Source organism: Alternaria ethzedia (genome assembly GCF_023757985.1).
Source record: "Alternaria ethzedia strain BMP 0044 chromosome Unknown scaffold_16, whole genome shotgun sequence".
In the NCBI taxonomy this organism is placed as follows: Eukaryota; Fungi; Ascomycota; class Dothideomycetes; order Pleosporales; family Pleosporaceae; genus Alternaria; species Alternaria ethzedia.
This window is the reverse complement of record NW_026056209.1, coordinates 194,778-217,646: the sequence shown is the minus strand read 5'-3', so window position 1 is coordinate 217,646 and position 22,869 is coordinate 194,778. Positions and strand designations below refer to the sequence as shown.

General features: G+C 53.2%; 6 protein-coding genes across 6 annotated transcripts; 3 read left to right on the top strand and 3 right to left on the bottom strand.

Annotated features, from left to right (window-relative positions):
• Nucleotides 1-335: 335 nt before the first annotated feature.
• Nucleotides 336-2,350, top strand: J4E87_006599 (uncharacterized protein; the record flags this gene model as incomplete). Its single annotated transcript, XM_049378201.1, has 3 exons — nt 336-855; nt 905-1,334; nt 1,384-2,350. The coding sequence occupies 3 exons, from the start codon at nt 336-338 to the stop codon at nt 2,348-2,350; spliced, it is 1,917 nt and encodes a 638-aa protein (XP_049232005.1).
• Nucleotides 2,351-2,986: 636 nt separating this feature from the next.
• Nucleotides 2,987-8,985, top strand: J4E87_006598 (uncharacterized protein; the record flags this gene model as incomplete). Its single annotated transcript, XM_049378200.1, has 5 exons — nt 2,987-3,467; nt 3,549-3,817; nt 3,864-3,985; nt 4,037-4,778; nt 5,230-8,985. The coding sequence occupies 5 exons, from the start codon at nt 2,987-2,989 to the stop codon at nt 8,983-8,985; spliced, it is 5,370 nt and encodes a 1,789-aa protein (XP_049232004.1).
• A 3,628-nt stretch (nt 8,986-12,613) lies between these two features.
• On the bottom strand, nt 12,614-14,128 carry J4E87_006597 (uncharacterized protein; the record flags this gene model as incomplete). The annotated part of the gene is made up of 4 exons (XM_049378199.1): nt 12,614-12,657; nt 12,715-13,306; nt 13,357-13,792; nt 13,863-14,128. The coding sequence occupies 4 exons, from the start codon at nt 14,126-14,128 to the stop codon at nt 12,614-12,616; spliced, it is 1,338 nt and encodes a 445-aa protein (XP_049232003.1).
• A 443-nt stretch (nt 14,129-14,571) lies between these two features.
• Nucleotides 14,572-15,294, top strand: J4E87_006596 (uncharacterized protein; the record flags this gene model as incomplete). Its single annotated transcript, XM_049378198.1, has 1 exon — nt 14,572-15,294. One exon carries the CDS (start codon nt 14,572-14,574, stop codon nt 15,292-15,294), a length of 723 nt encoding a protein of 240 aa, XP_049232002.1.
• Nucleotides 15,295-15,690: 396 nt separating this feature from the next.
• Nucleotides 15,691-19,248, bottom strand: J4E87_006595 (uncharacterized protein; the record flags this gene model as incomplete). Its single annotated transcript, XM_049378197.1, has 4 exons — nt 15,691-16,150; nt 16,204-16,670; nt 16,734-18,398; nt 18,448-19,248. 4 exons carry the CDS (start codon nt 19,246-19,248, stop codon nt 15,691-15,693), a joined length of 3,393 nt encoding a protein of 1,130 aa, XP_049232001.1.
• A 1,108-nt stretch (nt 19,249-20,356) lies between these two features.
• Nucleotides 20,357-22,692, bottom strand: J4E87_006594 (uncharacterized protein; the record flags this gene model as incomplete). Its single annotated transcript, XM_049378196.1, has 2 exons — nt 20,357-21,211; nt 21,259-22,692. 2 exons carry the CDS (start codon nt 22,690-22,692, stop codon nt 20,357-20,359), a joined length of 2,289 nt encoding a protein of 762 aa, XP_049232000.1.
• Between the last annotated feature and the right edge of the window lie 177 nt (nt 22,693-22,869).

Sequence of the window (22,869 nt, the reverse complement as noted above, 5' to 3'; positions counted from 1 at the left end):
CGGTCGCCGACAGCCATGTAGACTAGAGATTCGGTCGAAGCGCATCCGATCACAATCCGGGAATCAGTGGTCCAGCGTGTGTGATGGAAGGGCAGCAGGCGGTAGAAGTTGAGATGCCGTGTTAGTGTGGCGTCAGGGGTGTGGCTGGTGTAGCGCGTTTGAGTCAATGCCCCTCCAAAGTTATTGATAGAGCCCCTCACGCAGCACACGAGCTCCGCAACATCGACACTTTCCTGGTAAGTCACGAACTCGACGCGTCTTCTTTCTGCTGTCAAGTCACGTGTACATTCTGCACGACGCACCCTCGATAATACGTGTACTGAAGTCGCGTAGACATGACGGACCCTACAGCTCCCGCCCCACCGGCCGCCGAGGAGGAGAAGGGCCCTTCGAAGCGTGCGCTTGAGAAGGCCGCGAAGAAAGCAGCAGCAAAGGCCAAGAAGGCCGAGCATGCCCTCCGACCCAAAGAGCAGGCCAAACCCAGCACCAAGAGCGAGCCGACGAGCATCTTCTCTGAGGGCTGGCTGAAGCGCATCTACGAAGAGAAGCCCGTGTCAGAAGTCAGAACCCGATTCCCTCCCGAACCAAACGGCTTCCTCCACATCGGTCACGCCAAGGCCATCGCCGTCGACTTTGGCTTCGCAAAGCATCACAATGGCAAGTGCTACCTGCGATACGACGACACCAACCCGGAGAAGGAGGACGAGATCTACTTCACGGCCATCCTGGATATCGTCAAGTGGCTAGGCTTCGAGCCGTGGAAGATCACATACAGCAGCGACAACTTTGACAAGCTGTACGAGCTTGCAGAGCAGCTTATCAAGAAGGACGGCGCCTATGTGTGCCATTGCTCACGTAAGTCTGCATAGCTATCGTCATATGCCAGGTACTGACTCTGGCGCAGGCGAGGAGATCAACAACCAGCGCGGAGGACCCGACAACAGAGGCAAACGCTATGGCTGCGCACACCGCACACGGCCGATCGAAGAGTCCCTCACCGAATTCCGGGCGATGCGCGATGGCAAATACCAGGCTGGAGAGGCTTTCTTGCGCATGAAGCAGAAGTTGACGGACCCGGATGAGGGCAACCCGCAGATGTGGGACCTGCCCGCCTACCGCGTTGTCAAGGAGAACCACCACCACCGAACTGGCGACAAGTGGAGAATCTACCCTACCTACGACTTCACCCACTGCATTTGCGATGCTCTCGAAGGAATTAGCCATTCGTTGTGTACAGTCGAGTTCCGCCAGTCGCGTATCTCTTACGACTGGTTGCTGGAGCAGCTGGACATGAAAGTGCCCAAGTCGGAGGAGAAGGGACCAATGCAGCGAGAGTAAGCGACGGCTTCTCACCTAGAAATCGCCCATATTAACGTTGCGCAGATTCGGACGCCTAAGCGTTGGCGGCACGATCCTCTCGAAGCGACGCATTCTCCAGCTCGTCGAAGGCACAACTGTCGAAAAGAAGAACGCGGATGGCACAGTCGAGACCAAAAAGATACCCGGCGTAGTACGAGGATGGGACGACCCCCGACTCTTCACCATGGTTGCGCTGCGCCGTCGCGGCATCCCAGCCAAGGCCATGCTCAACTTCGTGGACGAGCTCGGCGTCACGGATGCGCTTTCGGAGATCGAGCCTCCACGTTTCGAAGCTTCAATCCGCAAACACCTCGAGCGAACCGTGCCACGCCAGATGATGGTGCTCGACCCTATCAAAGTAGTCATCGAAGACTTCGCGACCGAAGACGAACAAGAAATAACAGTCCCTTACGACCCCAAGGGCACCATACCTGGTGAGCGCAAGGTGAAGATTGGTAGCGCCGTCTACATAGACCGCAGCGACTTCAGAGAGGAAGACAGCGCCGACTACTTCCGTCTGGCGCCAAACAAGGCCGTTGGTCTATACAACCTCCCCTTCGCGATCCGTGCGACATCCTTCTCTAAGGATGAAAATGGCAACGTGTCTGAGATCAAAGCTGTCAAGGTGCCAGGTACCGAGAAGCCCAAAGCCTACATTCAATGGGTGGACGTCGCAACAGCCGTTCCCGTCACAGCACGTCTGTACAACTCGCTCTTCAAGACTGAGTCGCCCAACACACTGGACTGGAAGACGGGCAGCTGGGCTGATGATCTCAACCCCAACTCCGAAATCATACATGATAAGGCAGTCATCGAGCGGGGTATCAAGGACCTCATCAGCGAGACTTCACTGGATCTGAGCGGATCTTCGGACGCTCTTGTGCGCTTCCAGGCGCTGCGCACTGCTTACTTCTGTGTCGATATTGATTCCACAGAGGACAAGATTGTACTTAACCAGATCGTCAGTCTGAGAGAGGACAAGGGCAAATAGATATGGAAATGACTCTCGGGTAGGCTGTTGGCGTTGAAGGTGTGGCATTCAACTCGGGGTTGTAGAGGTGTTGTGTATGTAGAGTAGAGATATCCCCGAAATGCAGCAGTCATGATTCTCGACGCGCTGTAGGGCTGCATGAATCATCCGCCCATGCGCGTCGCTACCAGGATACGAGTTTTGGCCCCCCGCGCTTCCCTCCCAATCGCCTCAAACATCGGCGGAAAGCCCGAGGCTTATCGCATACGAGGCGCACGTCTTGTGTTGCTGTTGTCCAATGGCACGGTGCCTCGCATTTCGACCCCGCTGCCGTAATCAGCATAGGTCTTATATAAGCCAACCAACATGAATCGTTATGGCCTCGATACTACTTACGCGAGCTGATCTCCGGGCATAGGTCGCTGCTTCGGCCGATGAGGTGGCTTATGGTTGCACATGACGAGATGTGGTAGTTGGAGGCCGAAGTATCACATCACATACCTAGGTATACAGGAGATATCTCAAACGCCCAGCCACAGTCTCTTGATTCCGACCCAAGATATCATCCTATAATTGCGTAGCCAAGCACTACACCTCTAAGCCTGAAGTACAGACGTACCCCTCACATCAGATCTACCGACAAGGCTCACGAAAATCATGGGGCGCGAGTACGAATTCTTTGTGACGACGGATAAGCCAAATAACCCAGCTGGTGCGGAACGATGCATGATCCGGCGACTGGTGATGCGCAATCACTTCGATATGAAGATGGCTGGACCACAGATCAACCCACCTCAACACTCTTCGATCAGCACGGCCATGGCGAAGAAGAAGTTAAAGAGTCGGTTCCGAATATCCGAACCTCAGATCAAGAAAGAGAAGTCCAAGAGCAGAGAGAGGGAAGATGCACGGAGAGCGAGAGAGAAGGGCGCAGCAAGGCCGAAAGATCTGAAAGATAGGTCGGGACCAACAACATCTTCGAAATCTGGGCAAGATGGCAAAGACAAGAGAAAAACCCCGGATGAAACACTGACAGCAAGGCTAGTGCTGAAGTGCGGCCTGGATGATGATCGGATGGATCCTTTTAAGGCTTCACCCATACCTGGAACTCCAGAGCTGGGTGCGCTATTCCAACTGTGTACGTAGAGTCGATACACGTTGTCCAACTATGAGGGCGAATTTTGAAGCCAAGGGCCCCATCAGCTGACACTAAAGACAGACAGGAGTGCACCCAAGAGCAATGCAGTCGCCATCGATGCCCAGCACACGTGGAAGTCACTCATCTTGAGTGATGCCGGCTTGCTGCACGCAACTCTGGCAAGCTGGGCACTATACGGTATGCTGGCCAATGAACTCACTGACTTGAGAGTGTGCAAACTGCATCACAAGAATAAGGCGATCAAGGCCGTCAACTACAGACTTGCAACGTCTGAGGGGTACATATCTGATGAGATCGTTGGCACTGTGTTGGCTTTGGCAAATCTCGAGGTATGAACACATCTTCCCGTGAGATGATCCATGCTAACTGTTCCAGAATCTTCTTGGAGACTATGAAGCGGCTCAACTTCACGTCACAGCGCTGAAGCGTATGGTGAAAGTGCGAGGTGGGCTGTTTGCCTTTGGACACAATGATGGCTTGCTGCGTGGCATCATATGGTGAGCTCAATGCCACCCATCGCGCAATTTCATCGCTAAACTATTTGACAGGATGGATTTTCACACTGCAGCAGTTTCTCGCGCGCAGCCGTCTTTCCCACATATCAGTCTGGACCCGGATACGCCTCCTTTGCCGGACGAGCTCAGAGAAGAAGCGGCACAAACGTCGCCCACGTCACTGCTCCACCTTTCTTGCAGCGCCGTCGATTGCTTCAACATATTCTATCGAGTCCATCGACTCGCGCTAGCAGTATCGTCGCACTGGATCGGTCGTGTCGAGCGCCTCACTCTCAGCAATTTTCTCTACGAAACGCAGTTCACGATCCTCTCAGTACCTGATCACTCACACAACTTCTTGCATTTTGACCAGAGCATCCATGATCAACAAGGCGACTGCTACGATCACCTCAAGACTAGAGCGGATGCAGCGAGTGTGGTTGAGGCCCTACTTGCAGCCGCCCTCATCTTCGTGTACGCAGTACTTCGTGCACTACCACTGAACACGAAGATCTTCGCTATTCTTCTTTCTCGGTTACGTACCGCTTTAGATCGACCAGATGCGCCGATGCTGGAGATATGGAGACGAGAGAAGAATCTGAACATGTTGCTTTGGGTTCTCGTCGTTGCGTGTTGTGTTGCCACGGGCGAGGAGCGCATGTGGTGGATCGCGCAGCTATCAAAGCTGTGTGGCGTGATGCATGTTAGAAGTACACATCATCTTGGGCATGGAATGCGGCATGTCGCATGGACGGATACCTTTTTCGAAGATCGGATGGATGCTATCTGGGCAGAGGTGATGCGGCTGCGAGGTCCGGCGCTTTGCAGGGGGTCGCTGGCGGGGTTTCCTGCGACCGCTGTGGAGCATTCATTGTTCGATAGGTGATGTAGAACAAAGAGAGTGGAGCCGTCGCAGGTGAGAATAGAATGTTGAGATGAAGGAGTTCAGCAGACGGACCAATCATGCGGACGCTAATCCGCTTTCATTCCATGTTCGTGAATGTTCTGCCACGTGCATCGGGCAAAGTAGCGCCGACGGCGGCGGGCGCGAAGGCAAAGGGTCTCAATAATCTTCGAGGACTGACGTTCGTCTGGACACGACAACCACAACCATGGCCCCGCTTGTCGACAACCCCCAGATCAAGCAGGCCAGCCTGCACAACCCGCTGCCGCTGCAGCTGCACACGTACATCTGGCCCTTTTTGATAGTGTGGCCCGCCTTCTCCGCCATATACTTTTCGCCGCAGCGCTACGAGCAGTACATCCAGTCGTCGGAATGGACCTTTGTCTGGGTCGCCAGCATCACCACCTTCCAGTCGCTCTTCTGGCTGATGACGCACTGGAACGTCAACCTCAAGAGCGCCTTCACCACCACCTCGGCCAGCGACGTGCGCTCGGCATCGCTTATCAAAGTGCAGCCCGTCAAGAACGCGGGTGCCGCTGAGATTGTGCCATTGGTGCGCGACAACGTGGGCGGAAAGTCGAACCTCTCCTTCCTCTTCCAGAAGCGCCGTTTCCTCTACGACGCCGATAAAGGCTCCTTCGCCCCGCTGTCCTACCCGCTCGACATCGAACCCAAGCCCCAGCTCAAGACGTTCCAGCAGACCCAGGGCCTCACCTCGCCCGCCGAGATCGAGCGCCTCACCCAGCACTACGGCGACAATGCGTTCGACATTCCCGTCCCGACTTTCACCGAGCTGTTCAAGGAACACGCCGTCGCGCCCTTCTTCGTCTTCCAGATCTTCTGCGTTGGACTGTGGATGCTGGACGAATACTGGTACTACTCGCTGTTCACGCTGTTTATGCTGGTCGCTTTCGAGAGCACCGTCGTGTGGCAGAGACAGAGGACCCTGAATGAGTTCCGCGGCATGAGCATCAAGCCCTACGAGATTCTGGTGTACAGGCAGAAGAAGTGGCAGGAGATCATGAGCGACAAGCTGCTACCCGGCGATGTCGTCAGCGCAGGCCGGACCAAGGAAGACTCTGGTGTGGCATGCGACATGCTCCTCCTCGAGGGCTCCGCGATTGTCAACGAGGCTATGCTTTCCGGAGAGAGCACACCGGTGCTCAAGGAATCCGTACAACTGCGACCTGGCGATGCGCGCATCGAGCCTGAGGGTCTGGACAAAAACTCGTTCCTCTGGGGCGGCACCAAGGTGCTGCAGGTCTCGCACGGTAGCGACGCTGAGGAGGATGGCGGCAACGTCACTAGGCTTTCGTCCGGTGTCCCACCGCCGCCGGACAAGGGCGCTGTTGCCGTAGTCATCAAGACTGGCTTCGAGACTAACCAGGGCAGCCTCGTCAGGACCATGATCTTCGCTACCGAGCGCGTCTCCGCCAATAACGTCGAGGCCCTCTTCTTCATTCTCTTCCTTACCGTCTTCGCCGTCGCTGCCTCTTGGTACGTCTGGCAGGAGGGTGTCAGGCTCGACCGCCAGCGTAACAAGCTGCTACTCGACTGCGTCCTCATCGTCACCAGCGTCGTCCCTCCCGAGCTTCCCATGGAGCTCAGCTTGGCCGTCAACACTTCCCTCGCTGCTCTGAGCAAGTACGCCATCTTCTGTACCGAGCCCTTCCGCATTCCCTTCGCTGGGCAGGTCGACGTTGCCTGCTTCGATAAGACCGGTACTTTGACTGGTGAAGACTTGGTCGTGGACGGCATTGCTGGACTATCATTGGGACAAGATGGAGCTACAGTTGCAGCGGACGGCGCGCACACCGATCTCGCAAAGGTTACGGACGTCGCTACTGAGACAACGCTGGTGCTTGCCGCCGCTCACGCCTTGGTCAAACTCGACGATGGTGAGACTGTTGGAGAGCCTATGGAGAAGGCAACCCTCCAGTCTCTCGGCTGGAAACTCGGAGCGAAGGATACACTCCAAGCCACCATGACTACCCCCAAATCCCAAGCCGAACTCGTACACATCCGCCGCCGCTTCCAATTCTCGTCCGCTCTGAAACGCCAGAGCTCTGTCGCTACCGTCATCGTCAACAACACCAAGACTGGCCGCAAGGTCAAGAGCACAATCGCTGCAGTCAAGGGCGCGCCCGAGACTATTCGCAAGATGTTGGTCAACACCCCGCCAAACTACGAGGAGACGTTCAAGCACTTCACCCGCAATGGTGGTCGCGTCCTCGCTCTCGCATACAAGTTCATCTCCGAAGAGGGAGAGTGGGGCCAGAACCGCATCAACGACCTCAAGCGTGAGCAAGTCGAGTCTGACTTGCACTTTGCCGGTTTCCTCGTCCTCCAATGCCCTCTCAAGCCTGACGCTGTCGAGGCTGTCCGTTCCCTCAACGAGTCTAGCCATCGTGTTGTCATGATTACTGGTGACAACCCGTTGACCGCTGTTCATGTCGCCAAGCAGGTCGAGATCGTCGACCGCGATTGTTACATCCTTGACGCCCCTGAGAACGACGACTCCGGCGAAAAACTTGTCTGGCGCAGCGTTGACGATAAGGTCAGCATTCCTGTCGACCCTACCAAGCCCCTGGATGCCGAGATTCTGAAGTCCAAGGACATCTGTCTTACCGGATACGCACTTTCGAAGTTCGCTGGCCAGCCTGGATGGAAGCAGATTCTCCGTTACACCTGGGTCTACGCTCGTGTCTCGCCAAAGCAGAAGGAGGAAATCCTTCTCGGTCTCAAGGACTGCGGTTACACTACACTCATGGCTGGTGACGGCACCAACGATGTTGGTGCGCTGAAGCAGGCTCACATTGGTGTCGCTCTTCTCAACGGTACTCGCGAGGATCTTGACAAGATTGGCGAGCACTTCCGCAACACTCAGATGAAGAACGTCTACGAGAAGCAGTGCAACCTCATGACACGATTCAACCAGCCCCAGCCGCCCGTTCCGATCATGATCGCGCATCTCTACCCACCTGGTCCCACCAACCCTCACTACGAGAAGGCTATGGAGAACCAAGCGAAGAGGAAGGGTCTACTTCCCGGAGCCAACGGCGTTGCTAACGGATCGGCATCTACTGGTACCCTTGTTCAACAGCAACCTGGTCAAGTTCAGCCTCCTCAGGCCGCCGCCAACTTCGCTCAGCAAATGCAAGAGAAGATGATGGCACAAGAGATGGAAGAGTTGGCCGGTGAGCCTCCGACCATCAAGCTTGGTGATGCCTCCGTCGCTGCGCCCTTCACCTCTAAGCTCGCCAACGTCGTTGCCATTCCCAACATTATCCGCCAAGGCCGTTGCACACTCGTCGCTACAATCCAGATGTACAAGATCCTTGCTCTCAACTGCTTGATCTCTGCCTACAGTCTGTCAGTCCTCTACCTGGATGGTATCAAGTTCGGCGACGGTCAAGTTACCATCTCCGGCATGATGATGAGTGTTTGCTTCCTTTCCATCTCGCGCGCAAAGACTGTCGAGACGCTGTCGAAAGAACGTCCTCAGCACAACATCTTCAACACATACATCATCGGCTCCGTACTCGGACAGTTCGCTATCCACATCATCACCCTCATCTACGTCAGCCAATACGTCCAGCGCGTTGAGCCCAAGGACCCCAACCCAGATCTAGAGAAGGACTTTGAGCCATCTCTGCTCAACTCTGCAATCTACCTCTTGCAACTCATCCAGCAAATCTCCACCTTTGCCATCAACTACCAAGGCCGACCTTTCCGCGAGTCCATCCGCGAGAACAAGGGCATGTACTGGGGTCTCGTCTCTGTCTCCGGTGTCGCCTTCTCCTGCGCCACCGAATTCATCCCCGAGCTCAACGAGAAGCTCAAGCTTGTCCCCTTCACTACCGACTTCAAGATTATGATTACGAGCATCATGGCGTTCGACTTCGTTGCCTGCTACATCATTGAAAAGGGTCTGAAGTTCTTCTTCTCGGACAACAAGCCAAAGGATATTGCCGAGAGAAGACCTGATCAGTTGCAGCAGGAGGAGAAGAGGAAAGCAAGGGCTGAGATTGAGGCCCAGAGGAAGAAGAATGAGGAGGCGGAGATGAAAGCTGCTGCTGCCGGGTTGGTGAAGCGGTAGATGGAGGGATAGTAGGATATAGAGGTGCATATAGTATTTTGGTGGTAGACTAATCTTGTTATGAAGAATTGATCATTTCTCTACTCAATCTGCAAACGTAGTTGACGTGCTGTGCTGGGGCAGGTCTTTATAGGTCGGCTTGCGACGGGGCATGCGAGGAGCTCTGATGCGTTCACATCAGTCTATCCTTACGCAATTTTGAACCTCATTCCATACAATCTCACGTGCTCGCTGCCTCTGGATGTGTATATAAACCTTCTCGCTCGGCTTTCAAGCCTTTCTTTCTATATGTCTCTTCCCATACTCTTTACCAAAAGCAGCAAATCCTAGAACTATGGCTGCTGCTCTCCTCTTTCCAAAATTAGCAGGCTACCTGCACATGTGCGCTTCTGCACCTTCTTTCGCTATCTAGTCCAAAACATACCTAGACCTTTCGATGAAAGTCCTGTCTTGCGCTTTGGACAACTCAAAAGTTCAAACACCTTCGATCATGGCTGTTCGCTTTGGAAAAGTTGCGCGAAAATCGAAAATGAAGCCGTTCTTCAACATGCTTGTGGTGTGCAAGAAAGACTGCGCAAACCAAAAAGAGGAATGAGGGAAATCATGTCTGTGCCTGCCGACTGCGGTGCCAGGAACGAAAACAAAAGAACTACGGTAGACTTGATGCTTGCGGGACCAGATCAGTACTTCATTGAAAGATTGGACATCAGAGTACATGTTGGGAGATGGAGCGAGCGCTCGCCCGCCCGGGTATAAAATCTTCCCGGGGCCTACCTTTCTTCCTCACTCATCTCTTCTGTGGAAAAACTCAAAACCAACTGAGCATAAAGCCATGTCTGCGCTTTCTACGGCATTCATTCTACACCAAAGACTCTCTATGGGAGTCCTATGTCCTGGGTTCCTGGACTTTTTCCACGTACTCAAAAGTAGCGACGGTTTCGCCATGTCCGGTCTTTGGGTTGCTTCCGTTTTTACAAAAACACAACAAAGATGGAGATGTTGTTGAGTTGGCGCATTGGTTCTTGTTTCTCTATAAATCATGGGCTTTGCTGCACGAAATCTACTTTGCATCCTGTTTTGCAGACAGAAAACCGAAAATTGCCAGGGTCACCATCGATCATTGCGTCGAGATGGTTCCTCTTACTGAAATTTCAAAATTACGTCCAGGCTTACCCCATGCCTGCTTTTCCGGCCTTTTGACAATCTTACGGCGAGCTTAAATCCAAGATGGCTCTGGTACATGCCTCGGTAGACGAGTCGCTTCTGCTCATTTCTGAAATGCCATGGATGGGAAGACATGATCGCGGCACCAACTCTCGTGGTTCACATGAAAATCTCCCAGTTCTCAATTCGATGGCTTCTCCTCTACCATGTCATCTTTATCCTATACAACAATGCACCAGTTCGAAAACAGAACCCAACGATTTAATGTCTGCGGGGTTCAAAATACGAAGAGACCGTCCAATGTCCGCGCCTGCCCTGTGCGGCTGCTTCAACCCCGCAGGCGAGGACGAGGCTCAACATCCCTCTTCGTTCGTGCTGTATATCTTTTCATACCATAACAGTGTCTATATCTTCACAACGTCATTCACAAGAAGCGATGTCTGCGCCTCGTCTGCTTTCTAGTTTGTTACCAAAGACACGGAAATTCCTTGCATGTCCATCGCGCCCTTCGAAAAACCAACCCTTCAATATCGGTACATTGATTTGTGGAAATGAAATTGAGCCTTATCGATGGTGCGAACACTTGAAGGGTCAATCGATGTGATCTCATTCAATCTTCGGGCTGCGCAAACATGGAAGCCGGCTACTACTTCGTGTATAATCCGCGTCCTCACCCACATTGCCTCCTCAAATAAATACCCTACTTACCCTGAAGCAATACATGAACTACTTTTGCCAACTACAACAAAGCCACAACATCTCAAACCATCGCGAACCCCACCCAAGCCGAATACAACAATGTCCACCAACCGCTGCGAACAAATCCTCGTAGAGGTCGACAACGACGTCACCATGGCGGTCTACCGTATCTTTAGCGAAGCCGAGACCAACGAAAACATCACAGCCAAGAACTGGGAGGACTTCGCTGCTGGGCTCAATGACGGAGACAAGAGGAGGGTGGATGAGGTGGTCTGTAACTTGACGCATGCATGGGTGCAGTGCGCTCCGTGTGCGAATCTGGTGGCGCTGGTGAGGTGGAGGAGAGACGCGAGGGGTCTTGTTCCGCAGGTTTGAAGCGGAAAATGAGGCTAGAGCGTATGTGGAGCTAGGGTGGGAGAGATTAGCTGTATAAATATCCGTCGTGCTGCTGTCTTCCAAGGTTCTCTTATCAATACACTTCTTGCCAGAATTCCACCAAATTACGAGCGATTAAGACCCATGAGTTCCCTTCTTCTTTCTGGTTGCATTATATTCAAAAGCACTCGTCGACTGAACGATGACTTGGCCTGAGAGGATTCGTTGGACGCTACATGAGATCCCAAAACTTTAAAAACTTGGCGTATGCAGCAGTTCATGTTTTGACTACTCCAAAATCTCTGGTTGACGCAGTTGTACACGGTTAGGGACGTATGCCATGCGTTATCAAAAGTCTCAAGCTATGGAGAATCAACATATTTCGCCGTGTACTTCTATGAACAGCTTCGCCGAAATTAAACCAATGTGATTCCATAATCTTCAATCAGTGTGGGTCAGGGTCTCACATTTCGGCGCTCTACAGTCTTTCTGGGGCTGTGAAGAGTCTCCTACCTCACTTCCTTCTCATCATCTATGCACTTTATGGTTATTAGTGCAGATCCAAAACTGGTGGATCTAGCGTCCATGTTTCCTGAGTTTAGTAAATTAAGATGCCACTGCACTTGTGTAATGTCTAACCTGAGTTCCGATTTCGAAGTAGCGGATACATCGCTCACGTGATGGATTGGGGGGTATCTTTGCGAAGTCTGCGTGCGACATCAGAAAGTGCTGCAGCCTTTTCAAGACCGGTTCTCAGCACCACATGGTTTCGTCTTTGAGAGAGCCAGTAAACAAATCTTTGGACCTCTGTGAAAGGTATATAATTCTCTCATATTTTCCTCCTCTCTCTCTCTATAAACTTCACAATTTCGACTATCAAAATAGCGCCAGCAAGCACTCCATGACTGCGGCCCTCTGCTGGTTTCCCGAAGTACTCCGTCATCTACCCATGCTTTCGAGCAGCCGGATTGTTGCACGACTCACCTCCAGCGCTTTACGTTTTGTCGACGTCTTTCCCGCTGAAGCACAAATACGACGGCTTGATCTTGTGAGTAATGTTTTGGGATGCCAGATAACGTGGAACTTGGCGCATAGGACATTGAAAAGGCTAGGGGCGGATCGTGTGAAACGCACATCATTTAATATCGAAAAACCTGACGTTCTGAAACAGCCCATGAACTCAGCGTGATAGACTCTTCATCATGGCGTCTCCATCTGGTGATGACCTTATACAAATGAGAATCTTAACAGGTGCGCTGCAGTCTACATCAGCGTCACAATCTACAAAAGCAATCTCCCAAGCTCATGTCGACTTCCAAGGCTGGCAGATTGAAGTAGACTATTAGTCTTCTGATTGAAAGTGATGTAATGGCGGCCCCTGCATTATCGCTCATCCCGTAGGTTCGCAAACCACCAAGAACGGGTGCACCGCCGCTGTCTGAAGTTAGCGCACACTTCTCATTGCACATCACCAACGTAGTCAGAACTTACCACTGACAAACAACCGCCCAGTCTTGACATCATGTCTAACCGTCGTACTCCCACTCAGCACCTTCGCATCCTTATCCTCGATGACCTTCTCAACCCTATAATCCACACTTCTTACTCCAGTCTTTCCTACATCTACCGTCTTCCTGATACGCCAGATAGTGACAGGTGAAATGCCATTATAAGGATCGTCAAAGCCTTTACTGGATTGGTATAGGTTCGGGAAACCTGCGACGTACATATCGCCGTTCGCATCGGGTGAGATATTATCGAGCGGCATGCCAACGTGGATGGTATCGACCAAGCTGAGGGTCTTGTCGGGCTGGAGTGCTAGGACGCGGATTTGACCGTCGATGGTGCTGGGAACGTAGAAGAGGCCGTCTCGGCCGAGGGCCAGTCCGTTGGGGAACTTGAGCTTTGTTTCGGGAAGGTAGCTGAGCGCCTTGTTGAGGTAGGTCTCATACTTTGGCCCACTGGATGTGTCTGATCGCATAAACTGGCGCTCCTCGCTGCCGTCGTAAGCTGCATGACACTTCCCAGCTCCGTCGCAGTAGGCGACGTTTCCTCCACCGATGAAGTAGTCGAGTCCAAGACGCTGGTATACGTTAGTTGTTTTGTCTGTAGTTTAGATAGAATGTCACTTACCATGCCAACCTTGACCGAGTGGTCATTCGTAACCAGAAATCCACCAGAGCCATCCCCAAGCGCTGCCACACGATTCGGTGTCCAAATCTCATCAGAAAAGACGGTCCGAACATGTCGCATTTGTTCCTGTCCCTTTCTCATCTCGAAGATCTCGACCGTCGAGTTTGCGCCGCTTTCAGAAGCATCAACAATCTTGTTGGACGCATCGACTGGTGGTCGTTGGTTGACAAAGTAGAAGCGCATAGTGTTATCGTCCAAGACCTGGACATCAAAGCCCAGAAGATCGAGATCAGAGCTTCCATCCGCTCCTTTGTAATGGCCTATCGGCTTGATGCTGCGAAGATTGTAGAAACCGTCTTCACCGGGCTCGTCGATATCCAAGGCGAGGAGTTCTGATCCGCCGGGCCGCCGTCCAGTTACGTTGAGGTCATTCATGCTGTACAAGTCAGTACTTCAGGCCGCAAAACCACGATCGCTTGCCGTAGCATAGCTGTGAGTTAACGTACGCTTGGTTCCAAGCCAATCTAGCCGCCGTACCTGCGCAAGCCGCGTACAGCGTTCTTCCCTCATTGTCCAGCCAGATGTCCTCGCACGCTTCCAACCTTGGATGTATCAGACGGCGACAGCTAAACTCTGGGAACTCATCGATACTCTGTATCACGCGCCCAACACCAAAGGTAATTGCAAAAAGGTCTTTCAGGTAGATTTGGTAGAGCGACGCGCCCCACGCTACGACGAGGGCCCAGTACACGGTTTTCGCTATGCCAGGCATTGCGGAAGCTCAAACGCGATGAAATGAGAACAAAAGATAGATGGAAAATGCAGGAAAGGCTGAGCTTATATCTCACGTTGATACCTAGAGGTACGGCTGAGCAAGGCTTGCAGGGGTTGTAACAGGTAAGGCGCCCTCGTGCAGCCCCAGTAAAAATCGTCCTTCGATCCGCGCTCAGAGCACGTGGGCTTCTGGAGAGCCTCCCAGGTATGCCTCACCACCGAGCCTAAGTTCATGTTTCGCCGAGAGCATATCGCTGGTATGAGTTGAGGATAGCAGCGTTGGGGACAGCCGTTCGGCCTCATCCCCGGGAAGGCTGACGTCACAGGGTCTCTCCAACCCAATTCGGTGGCATCCTCGGCTTACTCACCCCACGCCCTCTCCATACCCAGCGGGAAGATTCCACCTCGCAAGAATCAACTTCAAATCTCAAACCCTTCAAAATGACAAAATCCGCCTCCTTCGATGTGATAGGCACATGTTTCGCCTTCTCCGCCCCCATCGCCACCATCCAATCGCGTCTCGGCCCCAAGCTCACCACCGCGGCCGTAGACCCCAAGACGCTCTTCTTCAGCTGGTTCTACGCCGCGCAACGCGACTTCACATATGTATCCATGAGCGGCTCCTACGTGCCCATCGCACAAGTCCTCAAGTCGACTTTCCGCCGCGCATGTGCCGTGGTCGACCTACCCCTCGACGCCATCACCGACGAGGACGTCGACGAAGTGATGAAAGCGTTTAAAGCCATGGGGCCGCGTGATGGGCTGAAGAAGTGTTTTGATGGGCTGAGAGAGGCGGGGTGGGATGTTTATGGTGTTACGAATGGGGGGTCGGAGACGAGTTTGGCGTATTATCATAATGCGGGGATTGAGTTGGATGCAGAGCATTTGCTTAGTTGTGATGCTATCAAGATTGCGAAACCGGATGTGAGGGTGTATGAGAACGCGGATAGGCATTTGACGGAGAGAGGCTTGGCTAAGGGAGACGGAGAGAGGTGGTTTGTTGCGGCGCACGCGTGGGATCTGATTGCTGCGAGGAAGGCTGGGTTCAAGACTGCGTATCTGGACTTTGAAGAACACGATCCGTGTACGGATGTCTTCGGCGAGTTCGATTTGTATGCGTCTAGTATGGAGGATCTCTTGATCAAATTGAAGGAGAGCAAGTGAGGTTGGCGTAAAGTCAATCACCTAGACGTCTACGTTGCCCTCAAATGTTCCGAATGGTGATACTTGATGCTGGTGTAGGCTACAGAGTCCACTGACAACAATGTAAACAAAACGACCCAGAAGCCTACATCGCCTTAGCATCTCGTCCATTTTAAGGTTTAATATCAGTGTAGGCTGCAGAGCATGAGATGAGTTAAAGTGTATCAAGAATATTGGGCCGAAGCCTGGAGGCTACGTAAGACTGGAAACTCTCAAGAAGTCACTAATCCCGCAGATGTATCCGTCCGGATACCATGAGATCTCGTGCAGCGTACCGCCTTTTCGCCCATTCCTAGAGCATCCCGCGCACCAAAACCAGCCATTTTCTCCACCGAATACATGGAAGACCCACGTGATCTATCTAAAAAGACTCCTAAGCTCCTCCAGTCTCTGCTTCGTAGCCTCCTCCTTGCCCTTGCGCTCCTTTGCCATCGTCATATTAGCTAGAGCCTTTTTCTTATCCTGGAGTACTAGCATCTTCTCTTCAAAGCTGTTCTGCATGATAAAGCGCTTAATAGTAACCTCCCTATCTTGACCAAGCCGATGAACACGATCAACAGCTTGCGCCTCAGCTGCCGGATTGAACTGCGGCTCCATCATGAACACTTTGTTGGCTGTTGTAAGATTGAGACCGAGACCTCCTGCGCCAATAGATACAAGCATAACGCGGACTGCAGGGTTCTCGCGGAGTGCCTGCATAGACTTGTCGCGGTTTTCGCGCGACATGCGGCCATCGAGGCGGACGAGCGAGTGGCCGGCGTTCTTGAGAGCAATTTCGATGAGGTCGAGGTGTGTGGTCCATGAGGAAAATACAATGCTGTGAAAGTCAGTAAAGCACGTCTCGGTGTGGCAATGTAGGCATCAACTCACCTTTTGATCGGCCTCTCATCCGGATTCTGCTCGCTCCATACACGGAACTCTTGCAGGTCGTTGAGTAGAGCTTGGGTCTTCGTATGCGGGCCAGTGTAGCTTCCGATCTTCTTCGCCAGTTTTGGATCTTTTCGGATCTGATTCTGCTCCTCGATGTAGTTGTAGTAGTCCGTGCGTTCGAGCTTGAGGACCGTGGGCCGGTTGACGTCGTCACATACGTGGCAACGAACTGAACCATCCGCCATGAGGTTGTTCTTCCACTGATCCTTCAGCTTCTTGATGTGACGTGGGCAGACGAGGTGGTAGCATGTGGTCATGTAGCCAATATCTTCCTGGACGTTGCCATCTTCATCTTCGTCGTCATCGGAATCATCCTCTAATAAAGACTTCTTATCTGGGCAGTACAGGCAGTCCGCTGCACTCGTCGAATCGAGGAGAGTGAGCATCTCGTAGGCTTGTTGACGTGTCTAAATATCGATGAACTAAGTCAGTGAATGTCTCACAACAGTTTGTATGCGGATAGTACTTACGAGCTGTGGCCTATCGCTGTCCTCCTCATCTATCTCCATGGGCTTCTCATAGGTCATGCCGTCGGTAGTCTTGAGCGCTTCTTCACTGAGCAGATCACGACCATGAGCGCAGATCAACCGAAGATTGAGGATGGCGGTCAAAATCTTGGCGTATGATCGTCCACCCATCTTATCGCCCTGGGTGACAGCATTCACCTTGCGTTGAGTATCCCTCTCGAACCAGTCATGTAACTGCTGCTCTTCCTTAGAGAACTGCAATCTGACAACGTAGTCAAGCTTCTTGGGGACCTCGTCCTTGATGATCTCCTTGGTACGACGAATGGTAACGGTGCTGACAAGCAGCTGAAGCTTCGTTACAACGTTGGGGTCGGCGTTCTTGAAAGGACCGAGGATGAACTGGTTGAAGCCGCTAGGAGTATCGAAAGGCTTCAACTTGATGAAGTTGAAGAGAGCACCCAGATCTTCAAGTCGATTCTGAACAGGCGTACCGGTTACAGCCCAACGACGTTGACCCATCATCGTACATGCTGCCTTGGACTGGTTGGTCGGGTTGCGAATTGTATGTGCTTCATCCAGAACAATGCGGAACCAGTTGATGTAGGGCAACGCTCGTTTCTTGTCTGTGAGGTCTTTCGCGATGATGTGGTACGTTGTTAAGATTATGTCGTGATCTGCAAGGACCTCAGGTGTTATGCTGAACCGCTCTGAGCCGTGGTACCGCTTCCACTTCAGGGTGCTTGTGCCCTGTGGAAAGTGGTCCTTGATCTGCTCCTTCCAGTTCGTCATGGTGCTGAGAGGACAAACAAGAAGTGTTGCGCGACTGTTGATGGTGGGCTGGATCATGCCTGGGTAGGGCCTCGGAGGTGGCCGCTTCTGGCAGAAGTCTTTGGCGGATACAATCGAGGCATCGTCGCAGATGAGTGATAGAATGCTGAGCGTCTTCCCCAATCCCATCTCGTCAGCCAGGATACCACCAAGACTAGGTCTAGGCTGATCTTCCGTCTGTTCGCCCGTGATGATATGCATGTAGTACTTGCGTCCGTTATCCCGATACTTCGGGGCCCATAAGGAGTCCTTGCGTTTATCGTAGACGTCTGGCGGATGTTCTTGTTCGTGATCAACCATGAAATAAAGCGCCTGCTTCTGATGAGGGTACAGCTCGGTCTTGATGAGCGTTGAAGGCTCTCTAATCGGAACTTCTTCCGAGCCACTGACAACCGTATCGAAGACGTCTTCGACATCAGCGCGGATCTCGTCGACACTGCGAAGGACATAGGTGTTTGTGGCAGCGCCAACGGCGTACTGTGTGGACGGCTGGAAATCGGGTTGTCCTACTTGATTTTTCTGGAACCCCTCCTTCGACTGTGGGTTGTAGTAATCATGGCGCGCGAGTTCGAAGACGGGGTTCTCAAGGATGAGATTCTTGCTCCTGAGATACCTTCCAAGGTGATCCGCAGATTTACGTGGACAGTACAGCTGTAAGGTCATACCAACAAGTGCAGAGATTTGACTGCCAGGCGGTCCTTCGTTGGGAAGCTTTCGGCGTGGTTCAGTCCAGGCCAGCCACTTTAGACCGTTAGTCTGCGCGCTATCGATCAGTGGTGTGAGACCTTGTGCGGTCTTCATGTCAACCCTGCCGAACTCTTTACCCATACCGTCAAGCACCTGGATTGGTTAATTTATGTTACACATGTATCTTGAACTGCAATCTTACCATGATGATCTGGTTTCCCTTGTGGCCGCCACCCCTGCGGAAGGATACCTTGATTCTGCTTTGGCCACCATGATTGCCATGGAACTTCTTAGGGTCGGGAAAAGGGACCACGTGAGCCTGGATGTAGGTCTGCTTGAGCTTGCCAATGCAGATGTCATCGTTGCTGTTGTCGTGAACGACCTGGATCTCGTCTTCGTCGTCGCTCATGGTCAAGTCGATTGCGGGTCCCTGTTGCGGCGGTGGGGGAGGTGATTGTCCGGCTTGAAGCTCAAGTGCACTCCCACCAGCGAAGTTGGGCCGATTGCCGTTCTTCCGTTCAGTCTTTATGCGCTTGGCAGGTGATGACGTACGCTCTTGAACGTTGTGTAGGCGTTCGACGAGCGAGACTTGGCCAGCAATAGTGGGGTCAGTACGGCCGCGGTCAGTGTCGTTACCGGATGACGCAGGGCGCTTAGGAGTCGACGAGTTCGGATTGAGAAGCGCGCGTGGATCGAATTGCGGAGTGTGTGCTGCAGGCGTTCCGTTGTTGTTGTTGTATGTCTGGTTGTGGTGGGCCATGTGGTCGCCTGGCACGTGCGTGGTTAGTTCTGGGTGTGGTTCTGCCTCTACGTCGGCGCTTGGGTGACTTGTGAACGCAGGTGCATCCGGTAGCGAATCAACGGGTGAGGAGGTGACATTGGGGTCGTAGGCGGCAGGATCAGACTCAGGCTCAGGCTCATGCTCGTGGACAGTAGGCTCGTACACGGCCAGCTCCGACCTCGCAGAGGAGTCAGACGCTGGACTGCCTTCCATAGTCTCCATGCTGGGCGTGGTGGTCAAAGGGAAGGAACGATGACGAAGATGCGTGAAAGTCCTCAACACCAGGACTAATATCAAAGACGGGTGGGCAATTTTGGGTAAAGAGGTGGAAGAAGGTGAGGAGAAAGAGAGAGATTGAAGATATACCTGTTCTACGTACCCTCCTCGGGTCAAGTAATAGGGCGGGATTAAACTTGTCCATGATGGGCTCGCAATCAAAGTCACAAGGACTCTACAGGTGAGAGAGCTTCAGGTAATTCTGGCAGGTCCCCTCAGCGCTTCCAAGCTCTTCCAGCCCTTCCAACGACGTTGATGCCGAAGCGCATCTGATGGTCCGGATGCCAAGCCCTGATCCTTTCGCTCGCCACAAATCACGCGTTTTCAGGGTGTCTCGATGCGCTCAGAGAGCCCCCAGAAATGCTGCGAATCCTCCGAAGTCTGGTTGCGGTCGATGCAGGGCGCGAAGTTCCGAGGCTCGAAATGTTGAGATGATGGCGTGTAGTCGCTTAGTATACCCGGTCGTCGGGTAAGTGAAGGTAGACGTATGGTTTCGCGTCCCAGCGGCGGCAGGTTTGCCAGGCAACAATACGGTCGGATACAGGTTCAGATTAACAAAGAGTCATTCATTTGTACCGTGGTGCGTGGGTGAAATGGCGCTGTTGCCTTTCCTGTTGATCGTGGGAAGTCATCGCGTGTGGCTGAGAAGGGCTAGCAGGAGTGTCAGATGACCCTCTCGATAATTCACGGGACATCGGCAAAGGGTCGCTGCCCGCGATTGTCGGGGGGAACCGATAAAGATTGCACAAGAGAAGCAAGCAAGAGTCTCATCAGCTCGCGGACGACGCGCATGTATCACTCAGGTTATTAAAGGGTGTGGGGGTTGCGCAGCGTACGCGAAGGTGTGGGTGCACCAGCAGGATAGCGGAGCTGTCCCGCTACTACACACATGTTGCTATCCGTAGATTCTGTACGACAAAACGCCTTCCATGCTGCCCAACCAAATGCCTATGTTATAGTCACAGCAACCTTGCGCCCGTGATGCAAGACGGCTCTCTCACGCACAATGCCATAATGTAAAATAAAAAAAGCCTCAAACTCGGCGATCATCTGCTCAACACCAGGTAAACACCGGGTTCCGCCCCTTGACCATCTCCAAACGTTCTACGATGACCTTTTTCCTGTTACCCTCCATATCTTCGTTTGCAGCGTATCCTAGATCGCCGTCGTCGTCAAAGCCATAATCATCAAGGTCCCTCCTATGGGTCAAGGAGTGGCGCCTATGGTGTCGTGAGTCGCGCGTGTTTCGGCGAGGCGCATCGTAACTCATGCGCGACTGATGCGGAGGCCGGCCATTTGAGTGACTGTTCAAATTACGCGAACCCCAATACACATCGCTTACAGTCGCTGGTGATTCTGGGCCTTGGTCAGGACGTCTTACGTCGAGAGAGGATGAGCCGCGCGTGAGGTTGAAGCGATTCTCGTGTGCAGACTCGAGGGGCGGGGAGTTCATGAGGAGGTCTTTCTGAGGCTTCTGGGGCGGCGTTGAGACAGCTGTAATGTCCATCTCTTCATGCTCTTCCTCCACCCTTGGCTGTCTGCCTGGTGGTTGCTTCCTCCGCATCTCCGCGGACGGAGCCCTCAGCGGCACAGCGATGGGTATCTCGACTATATCATCCCAGACACATACACGTGCCCTTCTCGTGAGCTCAAGCGGCCCAAGATCCGGTGTCTTCAGTGTTTCCACTACATTCCATGCCTGTCCCTTCATGACCGCAATCTGTTTCGCATACATGCGCTCCTTGAAATCGGCATCTTGTGAAAAGCACTTTCGGAGTGCCGATTGCGTGTCGCTCCACCATTGTTTCGAGGTGAGGAGAGGAAGGAAGTGGCGGCGGGTGGCTTCGGAGAAGGGCTGGCCGATGAGCGAGACGGGTAGGAAGAGCCAGCCAAAGGGATAGCTGCGCCACTGTAATCATGTTAGCATAGCGTTGGGGAGTTTGAGCAGGTACTCACAGCATCAGGGTGCTTCCAGGGCCACGACAAACTGTTGTCAATGGCACCGATGGTCACTGTGGGTGTCGGCCCGCTCTGCATGGGTGTGTTCGACCGGCTAGTCGTGGTCATGGGTTCCCTTCGCCCGTAAGGGTCAGATTCCTCCATCGATTGCCTTGTGTAGGAGCTCGGTTGATGATCGTCGTCATCGTCGCGTTCCATCTTCGGTGGTTCTGCGACAATGGAGGCCTGCTGCGTCTTCTGATCAATCTTGATCATCCAGTTGTCCAGGCCTCTGTCGGTGTTCCGCATGATGTAGTCGAGGATGACCAGTTTCTCCAGTTGCTCCCTGAACGACTGTTGAATTGCGGGCGTCCAGAAGCCTCTCCGTTGATGCTGCGCGTCCCCAGTACCGGATTGTTCGTCCTCATCCTCGCCGTCTGACTGCGAGCCATTCGGCCTGCAGTCCTCAGCCCATCTCCGCTTCTTCTTCCGTGCCGCCCTGTCCGCATTGTGGGCTGTGTTATGCTGATCTGGCCACGGGTTCTCCTTGAGGAAGATGTTCGCGTCCTTGAAGCCCTTCAGGAACACCTGGAAACTCCCAAGCTTCTCAGGAAAGGGCTTCCTTTTCCTGTAGTATGCGCGCCGATCCCAAAAGTCGTAATGGAAAGATTTTGAGGACAGACCGACGACGTCAGTGTAGGGGACGAGGTTGGTGCGCAGCTGGGTATCGAGGACGTATGCGGCGGCTTCGGAGATGTAGGAGAGGTTGGGGATGAGGCAGGCGCGACCGAAGAAGAATGGAAATAGGTTGCGATGTATCCACTTGGTCCATTTGGGATTGCGCGACGCGTAGGGTTCTTCGTCTTTAGGCTTGAACACGCCCACCACCTTGCCCTGTGTGGTGCGCGCGAAGTAGCTGCCCGAACTACCCTGTGTAATCAACAGGGGATGCACATCCATCTCGATGGCCGTCCTAACGCTTTCCACGATATCGTCGAATTCGAGCTTCGTCAAGCGATCGGAGGGCACGTCGTAGTCGAATGTGAGCGACTCCGCCGTTGCCGGTCGCACCCAGTCTGGCGCCTGGAAGACTGAGTGATGGATCTCGAGCGTCTCATCGTCTGCCGAGTCTTTCTGCTTCTTGATCTTGAACTTTTGCGCAATCTCGTCGGCCCATCGCTCAAATCGCGCATTGATGGCCTTTATGTCCACGCCGGAATTGGCACGTTGCCGTCGCCCCGACGGGCCCTTTTTGTGGTTTGGTGAACTCGTGCCTGAGCCATTCATACGCATATTCGAGTTCCGCTGCGGTTGTATTGGTGCATATTGCGCGTCAGACAGGGGATTCTGGTGGTGGTCGCCCTCGAAGTCGCTGCCGGAGTCGTCTTCTTCTTCCTCGGCTTGGGCTATTCGGGCATAACCCGAAGTCGGCGGTCGTTTTGATTTTGGCATTGTGGGTTTAAAAGAGCGAAGGAATTAAGGTCGGTCGGAGTTTGCTGTGCGTGACTTGGTGCCTGCGATTATGGTGAAATGACGACCGCGGACACAGCTGCTGCAGGGGTCTGAGGCGCTAGTGTTCCGCTGTGGATCATCACATGCAAGACGCCCACACCGTGCATCTGATTCTAG